Consider the following 16,441-nt stretch of genomic DNA (forward strand, 5'->3'; position numbering starts at 1 on the left):
GTTTCACTGTGTTGGCCAGGCTGGTCTCGAACTCCTGACCTCAAGTGACCCTTCCTTCCTCAGCCTCCCAAAGTGCTGGGATTACAGGTGTGAGCCACCATGCCCAGCCACTTTTAGCATATCAAATTTTGATGTTTGAAATAATTTTCTGAAGTCGTTTAAATGTTTACTCTATAATTTGCACTGTTAATTTGCTTAGTAAATTTTCTTTATGGATAATATAAATGTAAATTTCAGCCAAATTCTAAATTAAATTTCTTGAGTTTTGAAGTTTTGTAGTTATTTTAAAAGACGATGGTATTCCCCATAACTTTGCATCTTAAAAATAGCAAGAAATACAATTCTAGGATGAGACAGATGACGGTTTGTTTAAGGAGATACAGATTTCATATGGATTTTTTGGCTTATCGTTAGCATTTTATATTATGCTTTCTTGTAGATCTTTTTTTTTCTGTATTCTTTTTTTTTTTTTTTTTTTTTTTTTTTTTTGAGACCGAGTCTCACTCTGTTACGCAGGCTGGAGTGCAGTGGTATGATCTCAGCTGACTGCGACCTCTGCCTCCCGAGTTTAAGTGATTCTTGTGCCTCAGCCTCTCAAGTAGCTGGGACTACAGGCGTGAGCCACCATGCCCAGCTAATTTTTGTATTTTTAGTAGAGATGGGGTTTTACCATGTTGGCCAGGCTGGTCTCGAACTCCTGACCTCAGGTGATCCACTCACCTTGGCCTTCCAAAGTGCTGGGATTACAGGCATGAGCCACCACGCCGGCCTTTTTTTTTTCTGTATAATTCAATGCCCAGCATCTGCTAGTTGCCCAGTAAATAGATTTAAAAATGAATGTGACTTCATTGTCTGCTGCTTTTGATTCTTGTCACTTCCCAAGTCTTTGAAAGCATGCCTGTACTAGATGTATTCACACTCTTGCATTTCTTTCACTTGACTTTAAAAACTGCTTTCTTTAGATCAGAATCAAGCTTTGCGACTCTGTCTGGGTAGCACTAGTGTTGGAGGTCAGTATGGCGCTATCTCTGCCCTCAGTATCAACAATGATTGCTCAAGACTTCTTTGTGGCTTTGCTAAAGGACAGGTAAGATATGAACTTCCTTTAATTCATAAGACAATGTTAAAATAAGATCAATTAAAAAAAACTAATATCTTAGATCAAAGACCACAAAATATGTGTTATGAAGTAATATGTTTGTAGAGCTAACCAGAGATTGCTGAATCTGATTTTTGTCTTGTTCAAAATTTTACTTTATTGTTATCAACTGATCCAGAGTCTGTAATTTTTTTATATCCTAGTTCATGTGTCTATTTGGGTAAATAATTTTTGTAAACCAACCAGGGGTGTTATATAAAATGTACTTCCTTACAGTCATGTAAATAATGGAGGCTGCTTTTTAGAAAGATTCTGCATTCCTGGATGATGATTTTTGCATTTTTTTCTACTTCTGAAACTGGCAATAGGTTATGGTTTTTTTCATCTTCCGATTTATACATCCCTAGCTAGTTTGGCAGTAAGGCCTTCCTATACTTTTTACCAGTGCTAAACAGATTGACTTATTAGAGAAATATCTTTTGTCTCTCAGTATGAGAACATTTAAAATCTAAAGGGAAAAGTAGGATGGACAGGATGAGGGGTAAATGAAGATCGAATAAAGGCTCAGTGCTTTAATGGATCTGCAACCTTTAGGTATGTTTTAACTTTATAGTTCTTTGCCTGCAATGTTTATAGTCAAGGAATAGATTATCCCAACCAGAAGACAGAATACTTAAGTCCAAAAAAGAGTAATAAATTTGTTTTTAAAGCACTTAGTTGTCTTATAGATCACCATGTGGGATTTGGCCAGTGGAAAACTTCTAAGATCAATAACAGATGCTCATCCTCCAGGAACAGCAATATTGCATATCAAGGTAATAGCTTTATTTTCTTTTTCTAATAATTTTTTTATTATGCCTTTGTATTTATTTTAAAGTAAATTTCTCTATATTGATAATCAGAGTCCAAAAAATGTATTTAACATGAAGCTGAACATTACCTCATAAATAGAATCCGTAACATTGAGCTGTCTTTTATTTGACTAGCCCAACGTGATGTTTTTCCAGGTTAAAACTGGAGATGGGCTAGTATGGAAATATTCAGCTTCAAGTTGTACTGAAGTCTAATAGATATAGCGGCAAAAAGGGCAAATTGATGTGTTGCTAGACTAGAGTTTGGCAGTAAAGACGGGCAGCTCCCTGCTAAAACTCATATGGAACTCTTAAAAAGTCTTTTTACCTTTGTTTAGTTCATCCAAATTTTATTGCTGAGGTGGTGTGCTCTGTCACCCTTTTTTGGGAGTTGCCTGAGGTTTAAGGCACAGATTGTGAAAGAACCGAGGTTTGGATTATGTTTAGAAATGAATCTATTGGTTTATTTTCTTTCAGGCCTCTAAAGGGAAAGCATTAAGATCCTAGTCTTGGCTTTCTCCTTACAGGCCTGAAAAAATAAACTGACTTAGGTAACAGATTTCATTTATAAATACAATGTGAATGTTGATTATTCCATGCTGTCAAGCTCATGTTCAGAAGCATAAAAGGTAAAGGATTATAACTAGAAAAGTCTAAAATCAGATCTTCTAGATTTTAATCATGTACATATTTTGTTGCTTAGCTCTGCAGAGCTCTGTCATCCGTAAGTATCCTTTTTAAAGTCTGGAAGCATCTGGAGTTTGTATGTCTGTATCTAGGTTAGTTACAAAAAGTCTTCTGTGACAGAGCAGCGTTGAAGCATTTAGTAACAATGAAAACAACCAAGACAAGTAAAAAAGTAAAAGTGGAGAGAATTTCCAGAGCATTATGGCAATATATCTTGACCTCTTTTCATATGGCTTGTGCCGACTTTTAATATGTTATAGTTGTTTGTATATAGGTCTTATCTCTCTTAGTAGATGAGCGTCTTTGAAATCACAATCTGTTTGTCATTTATTTTTGTGTTTTACCCATAGAAGCTCTCAATAAGTACTTGATTGAAGGAAAAACTAGATGGTGGTGTTTATACAAGAGCAATCCTTTTGCAGAGAAAAATATTGGGAGAAAGAATAAGAAACAGAAGAGATAAAGGCAGAGAGAAAAGAGAAGAATGCAGTTGAGATAAATAATATGTAGTAGGAGCCATCGTGTTGCCTGACAATGGTGATGAAGGTGGTACATGTAGTAATAACACTGGAGTAAGATACATAGGGTTGAATATTTCTGAAGTCTTCTATTGACATCAACCACTTGCATTTTAATACTCCTACACGTTGTTCTTCAAATTTAAGCCTGTATCTCATCAATAACAATTTGAAATTTCATTCTTCATGGGTATTTATGTGTATGTGTGTATTTATATGAATGGACTACTGTACTAATTTTTATGTACGTTATAAAGCATATACACAAGAAATAGAAGATTAAACAAATACAAATTCTGTTATTTTTCCTGCACTCCGGTGGACCATTTCATGTACATACTTAGGGTATATGCTTCTCACTCTGGCAACTGCTCATCTAGGCCGTAAGAGCAAAGTTTTGGGTTTTTTTTTTTTTTTTGAGACGGAGTCTCGCTCTGTCGCCCAGGCTGGAGTGCAGTGGCCGGATCTCAGCTCACTGCAAGCTCCGCCTCCCAGGTTCACGCCATTCTCCTGCCTCAGCCTCCCGAGTACCTGGGACTACAGGCGCCCACCACCTCGCCCGGCTATTTTTTTGTATTTTTTTAGTAGAGACGGGGTTTCACCGTGTTAGCCAGGATGGTCTCGATCTCCTGACCTCGTGATCCACCCGTCTCGGCCTCCCAAAGTGCTGGGATTACAGGCTTGAGCCACCGCGCCCGGCCGTTTTGGGGTTTTTAACTATACATGTGTTTGGGTAAAGGAAGAAGAATTTTACAGTGGCCTCTAGTACCTCAGCCATCCCTGACTGAGGACCTGAGGCATGCCATTTAGGATGGTTCACCAACCTTTGAGTTTAGGGAGGATAGTCACTGTAAATGGCACAAGTTCACTTTATCCCATTTTGTGTCCTGCAACATTGACCATACTTCAGGTCACCTTAGGACTGTCTGTCATTGTGAACATTATTTATTATTCTGAGTTTTCTAAGTTAGGTAGTGATAACTGATGTATTTGCTGTGGAAGAAGATCAAGGAGGTAGCACATTTTGGGAAGAGTTGTGTATGAAAAGTTAAAATGTTTTAGATACAGTGGACTTACTTTTCAGTTATTCAGAAGACATATTCAGATAAGTTTATTTCTTAGAGATACCAAATATTTTTTAGAGTCGCTATTCTTGAAAACTGGGCAGGTGCAAATGTAACCAGAGGATTTCATTTATTTAATAATAGCAAGTTACAAAAAGTTATTGTAAGAATCCAAGTACAGAACTTTAGAATTTTTATCAATCATAGTTTGTATTTTTCTTTTATCCTGATGAAAGGTGGTTTTGCTTTTTGAAAGCCTCTGTTTTTTTTTTAAAGATTTTGGACCGTTATTACTCTAAATAAAGGTAAGTTTGTATGTTTAGAGTAATGAGCACTAAATCTAGTTTAGGTTATTTCAAAAGCTGTTAAATGTGTATATTGTAGTTTTTCAAAATTGTATAATTTTTTCCTTCTTAATACTTGACTGTTTAAAAATCTACAAGAAAATAAATTCCTTCTCTGTTTAGTTTACAGATGACCCAACTCTTGCAATTTGCAATGACAGCGGAGGCTCTGTTTTTGAATTGACATTTAAGTAAGAGACTGGTGGACATCTGTTGACAAATGAAAAGACTAGCTCTGTTTAAATGATTTGAAATTGAACATGAAGAGGTCTAGAAAGCCCCTGTAATTGAGAGTAGACTATGATTGTGTATTACAATTAGCTGGGAAGGCTTATATTAATAGAACAAACAGAGTTCTGGGCCTGGTCCTCCCGAGTTTTATCTCAGTAGGTCTGAGTTGGAATTCTAGACTCCTATTCCCCGGGAGATTCTTAATGTGCTGTCAAGCTTGGGACCACTCTTCTGGAGTAGCTCACTAATTTTGGTTTAGGCTGAAGGCCCAGTTGATTATAATCATAATGGGCAGGTGTAAACAGGTTTTTAATTATCTTAGAATTGCCATGTTTGCTCTTTAAGAGCAAAGACTGTATAGACATATCAAAGAGCGTTTAGGAAGCAGAGTTTTTTGAAAAGTAGAACATAATATTCATTGTGTATTATGTTTTCATAAGTTCTCCAAGGTTAACAACTATCTTTGTTTCTTGTGTTTCTCATAGCTTCTAACAATGCTAAGCACAAAGTAATTTCTGAAAAAAACATACTTCTTATTCAGTTAATGTTTATTGAGCATCTCCTATGTATAGGTATTTATCTAGACCCCAGAGTTGTAACTGTGAACCAAGCAAAGTTTCTGCTCTAAGAGAACTTACATTCTAGCTGCAGTAAGGGTAAGGAAACAGCAAACCAGCACATAAATGAAATCACTTCAAATGGGTCTAAGTACTGCGAGAAAACAAGACAGGGGATAACGCTAGATTGCACTTGAGGATGATTCTGGAATGCCTTTCTCAGAAGGGGCAACATCTGGAAAAATACCTGAATGGTGAGCCAGTCAACATATGCACAGATCTGAGGGAAATATTCCAGGCAGAGAACATTTAGGCACAAAGGCTTTGAGGTGGCCACAAACTTGGCCTGCTAGAGCGATTGAAGAAAGCAGGCATGGGTTGAGTGTGACTTTGTCAGGAACACAATAGTGGGAGAGGAGTGAAGGGAGGAGCCAGATCATATCCTTTTAAGACATGGGAAAGAGTTTGGATTTTATTTTTTATGTACAGTAGCAAGCCAGTAGACTGTTTTTGGCAGAAAAATAAACGAATCTGACTTGTATAATAAAAAGATCATGCTGCAGTCCTGTGGAGCTTGGATTGTTGGGGGTTAAGAATAGGAGGTAGGAGGCTATTAAAGTAGGCCAAGCAAGAGATAGTAGTGCCTTGAATCATTGCTAAATTGATTCTGAATTTTCTAATTACATTTTCAGGAGAGTGATGGGAGTGAGAACCTGTGAATCTAGATGTCTGTTCAGTGGTTCCAAGGGTGAAGTCTGCTGTATTGAGCCTCTGCATTCTAAGCCTGAGTTGAAAGATCATCCCATCACACAGTTTTCATTATTGGCCATGGCATCCCTAACAAAAGTAAGTGCATTTAGAAGTTAAAACTCAGAACTTTTAGAAACTTTGAATACCAAATATTTGAAAATTACAAGGTCAATATTGAAAACATATTTTTCTCTTAAAGATACTGGTCATTGGATTGAAACCATCCTTGAAAGTATGGATGACTTTTCCCTATGGCCGGGTGAGTAAGTCCCTCCATCTTATTGGCCAAAGGAAGGACCATGTCAGGAGGTTGAGAGAGATGACTTGCAAAGGGCGAATTCTATGAGATTGTCAGAAAACTAGACAGGATGAAAGTCAGTGCTCCAGAGATCACTAGCTGGACTTGCCTTAAGGTGATCAAGGCATTATAAGCTGATGACCAGCACAGTGTCCTAGGGATCATGAGATCTTGTACTTTTCTACATTTATCGCTTTAAGCTTTTCTCTCATATACAGCATACAGTTGGCTTTTGTTCTTAACCTCAACTTGACAGTCTCTGTATATTGCTGTCCTGGCACTCTGTGGTCACACCTAACTTCATGCATTGGAATTTCCTACTTCATTCAGTGTCCTTCTGAGGGCAATAAAATTCCCTTACCAGATTTAAAGTTGAAGGATAAGTTGATTTATTGAGTCCAAGCCTTGATTTTCAGTGTTTAAAAGATACTTATTTTTACATGGCTGCGGTGCTGAGACAGGCTTATACTCACTGTCTGCAGCTTTGGCACTGAACTGTGGATAGAGTAGACCCTACTGTCATATGTGCTGTAGATTGCTACTACATGTGCTGTCCCTGGCTTCTGCCTCTGGTATTTTACTTTGGAGGATGATACTTCCTGGCGTGTGTTATTTATATACCAGTTTTCCCTTTCTTTTCTTCTTGGTTATTTTCAGAGTTGTGATCTTCCAATGTATATATGAGGAGAGGTATTGATAGGATGGGATGGAGATTGGTGGTACAGAACTCTGGCTGGTGCAGAAAGCATCCCCTATGGTGAAGGAACTCACTTTTGTTTTCCTGTTGGTACCCTGTGTGTCTCTGGGCCCTAGGGGAAGCAGGTCTATCCTTTCAGATGGCAAAACTGGCTTAGATGGCCATTAACATTTGTTAGATTAGCTTCATTGGCAAATTCAGATTTTTTTTCATGGTAGTATGTGTTTGCTTTTTTAAAATATTTTTATTGGTTTTTTTCCAACATTTTATTATAAACATTTTCAAACAAAATTGAAAGAATTTTACGTTGAATACTTGTATAGCTACCATCTAAATTCTATATATAACATTTACTGCCCTTTATTACATATCTGTCCATATACCCATCCCTCTGTCCACTTATCAAATTATATTTTTTATGTATTTCAAAGGAAATTTCAGAAACCAGTATTCTTTCCCCTAAATATTTAGCATACATATTATTAGCTAGAGTTTAATACTTCTTTAGGTTTTTCCTTAGGTGTAGAATCTACATACAAAGAAGTGCACAGATCTTGAGTGTACATTTGCTGAACTTTGACAAATGCTTAACACTTTTGTAACTCAAATTCCTATCAAGGTGTAGAACATTACCATGAACCCAGAAAGTTCCCTCGTGACACTTCCCAGTTAGTTCTTGCTTTACTGAGAAATTGGAGAAAGTTTATCAAGGAACACTAGTCAGATGCTGTTTTTAACCACAGTTTTCTCTTTGTCCCCTTGTTTATCAACTGTGATGATGTTTTTTTTCCATCTCCCTACTTAGATGGATCCTTCCAGTGTGCCACTGCTGGCCTGGCACTTTGTAGCAGTGCAAAATTATGTGAATCCCATGCTTGCCTTCTGCAGAGGAGATGTCGTTCATTTTCTATTGGTAAGTCCTAATATGATGCTACATCCATTAGAAAGCCTCTTGTAGTTTTTTTTATTCATCAATAATTTAATAATGTGTCAAAGAAATTTGTGTTACTATCATAAGTCTTTGGAGAGAGTGCAACCTATTTTATTTTTATCTGAGGCTTTAATGATTAGCATGGGAAAAAGGTGATCACTCTCAGCTCCATAACCTCTCATGGTTTATTTCTCAGCTCCATTTCTTTGACAAATAATTAATGGTGTATGTAAATGTATAAAGGTATGAATGTGAATATGTGTTAATGTATGTGTAACTACATATGTGTGTATTAGAGAGCAAGTATCATTGAGCACCTGTTGTGTCCTCTACACTGTGATGGGCACAAGTAGCAATGGAAGGAAGGAAGTATACAACGTAATTTCATCTTTCACACAGCTTATAATCTTGTTTGAAAAGCAAAATCAGTATGTTCATTATTACTACAGAAAATGGTTTAAGGATTGAACTATGTGATGAAAATCAAGCTGATACAAATTCAGAGTACAAAGTGATTAGTATGGACTAGAGAGGGTATTAATGGCTTTATGAAGGATATACTGCAACTACTGCAGGAAGGCTGGGTATGCATATTGTTGGAAATGAGATGAACTGAAGTCACAGAGGCAAGAATGTGCCTTTGTATTAATAATCTTTTGGGTTTCCTAGCTCAGTGAAGCAAGTTCACTACTGTCTACCTACTTCCTCCAGCCAGAAACTTAGGAGTTACTTTTCAGTTACCTTTCTTTCTTCATATGTGCCCTATCATCAAGCCCTATTGACTCTACCTCCAAAAATCTCTTGAATTTCTCCTTTTTTGTCTCCCCCATTGCTCTTTCCTTAGTCTAAATCATGTACGTGTCTAGCCTGGATTCTGCCGTAGCTTCCTAACTAGTCTCTGGCCTCAGTGCCTTTTACATATACTGTTGCCTCTGCCAGAAAAGTTCTGTGCTATCTTCCATTGTCTCCCAGCTCATGATTAACATGGCCTTCCCTGACCTCTGAACTAAGTTAGTTATATACATCTTTTGATAATACTCAGCACTTAAAAAAAAACCAAAAACAAAAGAGGGGCGAGGTATTGTGGGTCTCCAACTGAGGCCCAGGCTGACTCTCTAACTCCTGGCCTCAAGTGATCCTCCCACCTCAGCCTCCCAAATATTGGGATTACAAGTGTGAGCCACTGTGCTTGGCCACATTCAGCACTTTTTAAATTATTTGTCTAATGTTTTTCTTCGCCACTAGACAGAAAGCTCCATAAATCTAGAGACCATCTTTACTGTTATATTTCCAGCCGCTAGGACAGTGCTTTATATTGTAAATAGTCAATAAATGTTTATAGAATTAATGACAAAGAGAAGGTTGTAGTGGAAAATATAATTGAATATATGGGGTAGATTGAGAGTAGGGGTTGGCAAACTGTGGCCTGTGGGCCAAATCTGGCCAGCCATCTGTTTTTATAAATAAAGTTTTATTAGAACATCCCCAATACAACATTTGAGAGTCCCGCCTTCAGTTTCAGCTCAAAACATTGAAATATTCCTTCATCATTTTCTCCCCAATCAGTCTCTTTTCAAATGTTTCTTGATTCTAAAATGCAAAGTCAGAAGTGGGATGTTTCATTCATATCCTTCAGTCTCTAGATCCAATATGATGATAAGACTTATTTTTCCTTGAAAGGTGTCATCCCTTAACTCTCACTGCAACTAACCATCTTTGTCTAAACACCTTACACCTGCCTTATTGAGAAAAACCTTTAATTTTTCTCCTGCCTTCTGTATGTATGCTTTTTGCTACTTCTAGACTGATCTTCCTAAAATGTCACTTTAATCACATCTTTATGACTTTAATTACTTAGGAACCTGTGATGACTCCATTACCAGTCTAGGCCAATCATTATTAATCTAGATGAGGGGTCAGCAAACTTTTTGTGTAAAGGGCCACACAGTAAACATTTTAGCGTCTGTGGACCATATATTCTCAGGAAACTGAGAAAGAGTAGGTGACTGCCCTTGGTCACATGGGTATAATAGTGGAACTTAGAATTAGACATATGGCTCTAGATCCCATGTTCATTTTACCACAGGATCCTTTCTTAAGGAAGAAGTGATTTAGTGAAATGAAGGTGGGTGCACATGAAGGGCCCATGTTAAGTGGTCTCAGATTTCTGTTAAAACATCAGGTGAGGTCACCACTGTAAGTGATGGGGCCAGAAGACAAAGAGAATTGTGACTTAAAGGGAAAGACATCTATTATACTACTATGGGGACTGTACAAGAAAGCCCAGGTTGAATTGAATGCCATGAATTTCAGGTGGTCAGGCGCATCTTGTGCTTTATGTTTCTTCAGTGTTCTGTTACCTTGGAGCAGAAGGGGAGAAGGATGACTGAGGATATAGAGTGTATTTATAGATACGAATAAATAAAAGATTGACACTCAAGGTCCTTTTGGGAAATTTTGGGATGTTAGAATTACACAAGGGAACTTCAAAAAGTTTGTGGAAAAATGGAGTTAAAAAATAAAAATAAATTTTATTTCTCAATATAAGCTTCATCTTGTTCAAGATACTTTTTAAAGTGCTAATACCAGCCATGTAGTCCATCCCTAAAGAACTGAAGGTCTTGGGAATTTAATCATGTCAATGCAGTCTTTTTCACATTATTAACTAAAGAAAAATGGGTGCCCTTTATAGACTTTTTCTAGATTAGGAGACAGAAGTCAAAGGAGCCAAATCAGTACTGTATGGTGGATCGAAATGCTCTCAGAATTGGCGTTGTTTGATGAGAGCAGTGAGCAGGAACATGGTTGTGGTGGAGGGCTGTCTGGTGAAGCTTTTCTGGGCTTTTATCTGCCAGAGCTTTGGCTAACTTTCTCAAAACACACTCTTAATAAGCAGATGTTATTGTTCTTTGGCCCTCCAGAAAATCAACAAGCAAAATGCCTTGAGCATCCCAAAAACTTGTTGCCATGACCTTTACTCTTGCCTGGTCTGCTTTTGCTTTGGCTGGACCACTTCTGCCTCTTCATAGCCTTTGCTTTGCTTGTGCTTTTTCTTCAGGACCACACTGGTAAAACCATGTTTTATCTCCTGTTACAGTTTTTCAGAGAAATGCTTCAGGATCTTGATTCCACATGTTTAAAATTCCCGTTAAAAGCTTTGCTCTTGTCTGCAGCTGACCTGGGCACAACTGTTTTGGCACCCGTCAAGTAGAAACTTTGCTCAGCTTTAATTTTTCAGTCAGAATAGTGCAAGCTAAACCAGTTGAAATGTCTATGGTTTTGGCTGTTGTTTCTGCTGTTAATCATTGATCTCTTTCAATTAGGGCATGAACAAGATGAATATTTTTCCTCGCTAATTGATGGGTATGGTCTGCAATTGCAGGCTTCACCTTCAGCATCATCTTGTTCCTTCTTAAAACGAGTTACCCATTTGTAAACTGCTGCTTTCTCTGGGGGCATTGTTCCCATAAACTTTTATTAAGCATCAGTGATTTTACCATTCTTCCACTGAAGCTTCACCATAAGTTTGATACAATTTTAGCAGAATTTATGTTGCTCTTTGGGGCTCTTTTCAAACTGGTGTCTTTCCTTCTTAATGCCTCAAACTAGATCCTTTTCAGACATGTTATAGTAAGTTAGTACGAGTTTATTTTGGTGCAAACAATTTTTGAGATCCATGCATAGTTTTTTCATTGTATGCATTTTCCATGAACTTTTTGAGGTCCTCTCATAATAGTATCATAGTTCAGAGAAGTCTGGCTCACATCACTGCAGCATCTTTTTTTCTTGAATGGACTTTTGACTTCCTCACACCGTGTCACCATTCCTTTTTGTATTTTTTTTTTTTTTTGAGACGCTCTGTTGCCCAGGCTGGAGTGCAGTGGCGCTATCTCAGCTCACTGCAAGCTCCGCCTCCTGGGTTCACGCCATTCTCCTACCTCAGCCTCCCGAGCAGCTGGGATTACAGGTGCCCACCACACGCCTGGCTAGTTTTTTGTATTTTCGGTAGAGACGGGGTTTCACTGTGTTAGCCAGGATGGTCTCGATCTCCTGACCTCATGATCCGCCCACCTCGGCCTCCCAAAGTGCTGGGATTACAGGTGTGAGCCACCTCGCCCGGCCCTTTTTGTATTTTAATTATAGTCATTGATGTGATAAAGTTAGGTTGTTCTGAATTATAACAGAGTGAAAACTATGTCACAGCATTTGTCAATACTGACAACTAGACCACTTCCAGATATGCCCTGCATTTTGGTGTAAATAATGGAACAAATAATTTTTTTTCTACTTTCATAATAATTTATTTAATTATCAGCACTTTTGGCTTATCTACAGTGAATGGGATAACGGGTAAATGTGATATTCTAGGTGGAGTATAATTAAATATCTAAAAAAGTCCCTCAAACAGTAGTTGGTTTTTAGGTTGTTTTTATTTCATCATCAGGTAAAGAGAGACGAATCTGGAGCAATACATGTTACTAAGCAAAAGCATCTTCACCTATACTATGACCTCATCAACTTTACTGTGAGTATTATTCAAATTAAATATCCCCATTTAGTTCATGTAATTGTTCTGAACCTATGATATATTAAAGCTACCAGGATTTCTGCCAAGAATTATTACCTTTAAGATCATATAAAATATGGACAGTCAGGCACCCAGGCTCGTGCCTGTAGTTCCAGCTACTTGGGAGGCTGAGGTGTGGGATAGCTTAAGCCCAGGAGTTCAAGGCTGTAGTGCTCAGTGATCGCTCCTGTGACTAGTCACTGCACTCTAGCCTGGGCAACATAGTGAGACTCTGTCTCTTAAAAAAAAAAAGTGTGTATATATATATACATACATACATATACACACACACACAGAAAGGAAGTCCTGGTTATATTGAATAAAGTCTGAATGTGGTGTGATGCCATAAATTATTGCTTTTCAACCTATGTCCTGCTGAACACAGGCAGGATTAGAAATGTAGTGTCTCGTTTAGCTCAAAGGGGAGTTTGGCTTCAGAAGAATTTAGGTGAGTTTTTTGAGGATCATTGCCCTGCTTTCTCTGTAAAACATTTTTTGTATTTTTGAGCTTTGTCTTAAATTGGTTCAGCAGCTCATGCAGCCTCTTTTTTTCTTGTGGCTGAAAACTTTGCAGAGTTCTCTTTCTACCATGCATCTCAATCCTGAGTGACTTCTTGTTTTTTTTTTTTTTTTTTTTTTTTTTTTTTTTTTTTCTGAGATGGAGTCTTGCTCTATAGCCCAAGCTGGAGTGCAGTGGTGTGATCTCAGCTCACTGCAAGCTCTGCCTCCTGGGTTCAAGCGATTCTCCTGCCTCAGCCTCCTGAGTAGCTGGGACTACAGGCGCCCCCACCACCACACCTGGCTAATTTTTTGTATTTTTAGTAGAGACGGGATTTCACCGTGTTAATCAGGATGGTCTTGATCTCCTGACCTCGTGATCTGCCCGCCTCGGCCTTCCAAAGTGCTGGGATTACAGGCGTGAGCCACCACGCCCGGCCACTTCTTGGTTTAAAAAGAGAGAGATTTCTTTTTGTATCAAATTTTATTTTTTCTCTCTCAAATAGTTTGTTAATTTTGAGAACAAAGTAATTATAATATTTCTGGGTTCCCATCATTAATACATTTTAGCACATCCATGTCTGGTGTCCGGTAAAACATTCTGTAGATGCATGAATATAGGCAACCCTAAATGTAAGGCAATTCCTCATTTTTCTAATAAAAAGACTGAAAAAGAGATTTTTCCTCAACTTGATAACATGTAATTTTTTAGAATATAGATGAAATAGATCTTTTCTTTACATAATTTATTGATTTAGTTGTACATTACATTTTTAACTCACAGTTGTTTAGAAATAATTCTTTCTTCCATACACATTTTATGAAATAATTTTGTTCAGACTCTTAAAAGACATCAGTGTTGTCATCACCAGAATTGTCTTGTTGAATCATGTCATACAGTTTTTCAGAATTTATCATCATCACTTCTGTTTAAGATGTTTGAGATACAGTACTTTAAAAATCTGCACGAGTGTATGTGACCATTAACTGCACTGTTTTCTAAATTACCCTTAAAAGGCTTATTTACAACAGTGTCAACACTCGCAACTCTGCGGGTCTAATCTCAGGAATAATTACAAAACTTACTGAGGTTCCTTTTTTTTCTGCCATTCTCTCGTTTTCTTTTAACCAGGTGACCTGTGAGAGTACCTAAGAACTAGCACTGATTAAGGTTGTATAAGGCTAAATAATGTGATTTTTCCTAGAAAATACTTTGTTTTTCTAAATAAAATAATTAAGAGAGCACCTTATAAGAGCTTTCTGTAAAATATTTGCATATCAAACTCCCTGTTTTCTGAAAGAGATTTTTTAGAGGAGGAGAGGGGAACAAACTCTTCCCTTAGGGTGGCTAATATACAGTAATAGAGTATATTTTTTAGCATTTTCAACTTGGTTATCTTTAGTTGGACATTATGTAAATAATATCTGATGACATAGAATAGAGCATACAAATACACCAGTGTGAATACCAGAGACATAAAGGGCAGAGGAAGCACTTTGTTCTGGCTACTTCTGAATTCTGATTGAGCAGATTTTAAGATTTATTTCTTGGGAAAGGATTGGGATTGCCAAAAAAAAATTTGAAAATAAGAAATCTGATTTTATACATAACCCAAGAAATTTGTTAAAATGGCATCCTTCAGAAGATTTTTAAAGTTATTATTGTTAGTACTTTTAAAATTATAATAGTACTTATTAAAGAAAATTTGGGAGATACAGAGAAATAGAACAAAGGACTCTCGTAATTTAAGAGAGATTTTGAAGGAAGTAGATTTTTAAAATAGCTTCTATTTTAAAATATGTATTGCTTCAGTGCTGACAATTGTCCTTTGACCAGCTAGGTTTATGGGCTTTACTTTGTTCTTTTGTTTTAGCAGTATCATAAAAACTAGAAATGCAGAGTTTGTCATGATACTGAAGTCATTTGTGCCAGTTGCTTTTAAAAATCTTTTATAAAAAACGATATGCTCTAATCCACCTACAGCTTTTAGTCTTCTTTTACACTGTGCAAGTGTCATTTTAACATTTTCAAAAGTTAGTAGTATATTGTAGCTACTGTTCTCTGGCCTGTCACTGAGTAATTCTTGCTTTGATTGTGTTGCCATGTTAATTGTTAAATGGATAAAGTCCTCAATGTAATTTAGTCGAGGAGCCAAGCTTTCTTCTTGACCCAAATGATGATGTGGGTGTGGTCTCTCTTTTGTTTTGTTGTGTGCTTGAATTACAGTGGATAAATTCACGCACAGTTGTGCTCTTAGACAGCGTAGAGAAGTTGCATGTGATTGATCGGCAAACACAAGAGGAATTGGAGACAGTGGAGATCTCAGAAGTTCAGCTGGTCTATAATAGCAGCCATTTCAAATCGCTAGCCACTGGAGGAAATGTTAGCCAGGCACTGGTAAGGATAATCACTTATCTTGGTATTGCTTTGATAAACTTGGTATTTTGTTGTATTTGTTTTAGAAATAGGAACTCTGAGGAGTTACCTTTTTCTGTCTTGAGGTGTTTATTTAAAAGCCACTAGGTTGAAGTGGGTGTGAATGTGCTTGTAAGTTTTTAAGAATACAAGCTAAAACAGTAATTTTTGTTCCCTTCTATTCAGAAATGTTACTTACTTAATACCAGTTTTAATTTTTATACTAAAATAATGAAGTATGGAAAATTTGTGAGAAAAACTGTAAAGTCAAAATATTTTTAGAAAGCTTAATTTGGCAGTAATAAGCCTGATAGATTTAAGGGATAAGTAACTACAGACAGGTACCCTATGAGGCTTTGGAAATATTTGAGTGATAATGGTAAAGGCTTGAACAGGTATGGTTGCTGTGGGTATTAAAAAGCAAAGATGGCTTCAAGAGAAAGAAGATACTCTAGAAATAGGTAATAGATGAGATGCAGGAGCCTAGAGAGAAGGAGGACACAACAGAGTTATGGCCTTAGCATTAATTTTATTGTATCGTTAAGCAACTACAATAATGGCCTTAAGCAATTTCCACAGATAGTTTATAGTTCAATCAACTTGAATTGTGATCTCATGTTCCTAAACCACAAATCTTTAAGTAGGAAATTTAGACCATCGTGAGACTTCCTTGGATCATTTTTTGAAAAAAATAGTAATGATGGTAATATTTAATGAGTGACTATAGCATGATGTGTAGGCTTTGCTCAAATCTCCCTCATATTAAAACTTCAGAGCGTAAAATATATATGAAAGGGTCTTCCAGCCTCCCACTTTAAAAACCAAGAAAAGTCAGAATAAGAAATGATAGTGCAATATAATTCACTAAGTGATAATAATAATTACTGTTCCATACTTTATTTTCTTGTGTTTGAATGGTATTAAAAATACCAG

The 16,441-nt window shown here is 37.1% G+C and overlaps 1 protein-coding gene across 42 annotated transcripts in view; it reads left to right on the forward strand.

The window, feature by feature from the left end:
* The window catches only part of VPS8 (VPS8 subunit of CORVET complex), a 388,385-nt gene that overhangs the window by 179,714 nt on the left and 192,230 nt on the right, over positions 1 to 16,441 (forward strand). For all 42 annotated transcript variants that reach the window (XR_013413738.1, XR_013413737.1, XR_013413739.1 and 39 more), the window contains 8 exons: positions 963 to 1,087; positions 1,828 to 1,914; positions 4,687 to 4,754; positions 6,044 to 6,197; positions 6,301 to 6,360; positions 7,902 to 8,009; positions 12,472 to 12,552; positions 15,320 to 15,490. Coding sequence is in view for 19 of the 42 variants with exons in the window: in XM_077991934.1 (XP_077848060.1) it covers positions 963 to 1,087; positions 1,828 to 1,914; positions 4,687 to 4,754; positions 6,044 to 6,197; positions 6,301 to 6,360; positions 7,902 to 8,009; positions 12,472 to 12,552; positions 15,320 to 15,490 (854 nt within the window). In the remaining 23 variants the exon portion in view is untranslated. The remainder of the gene's footprint in view (positions 1 to 962; positions 1,088 to 1,827; positions 1,915 to 4,686; positions 4,755 to 6,043; positions 6,198 to 6,300; positions 6,361 to 7,901; positions 8,010 to 12,471; positions 12,553 to 15,319; positions 15,491 to 16,441) is intronic.

Source organism: Macaca mulatta, chromosome 2 (assembly GCF_049350105.2).
Source record: "Macaca mulatta isolate MMU2019108-1 chromosome 2, T2T-MMU8v2.0, whole genome shotgun sequence".
Classification (NCBI taxonomy): Eukaryota; Metazoa; Chordata; class Mammalia; order Primates; family Cercopithecidae; genus Macaca; species Macaca mulatta.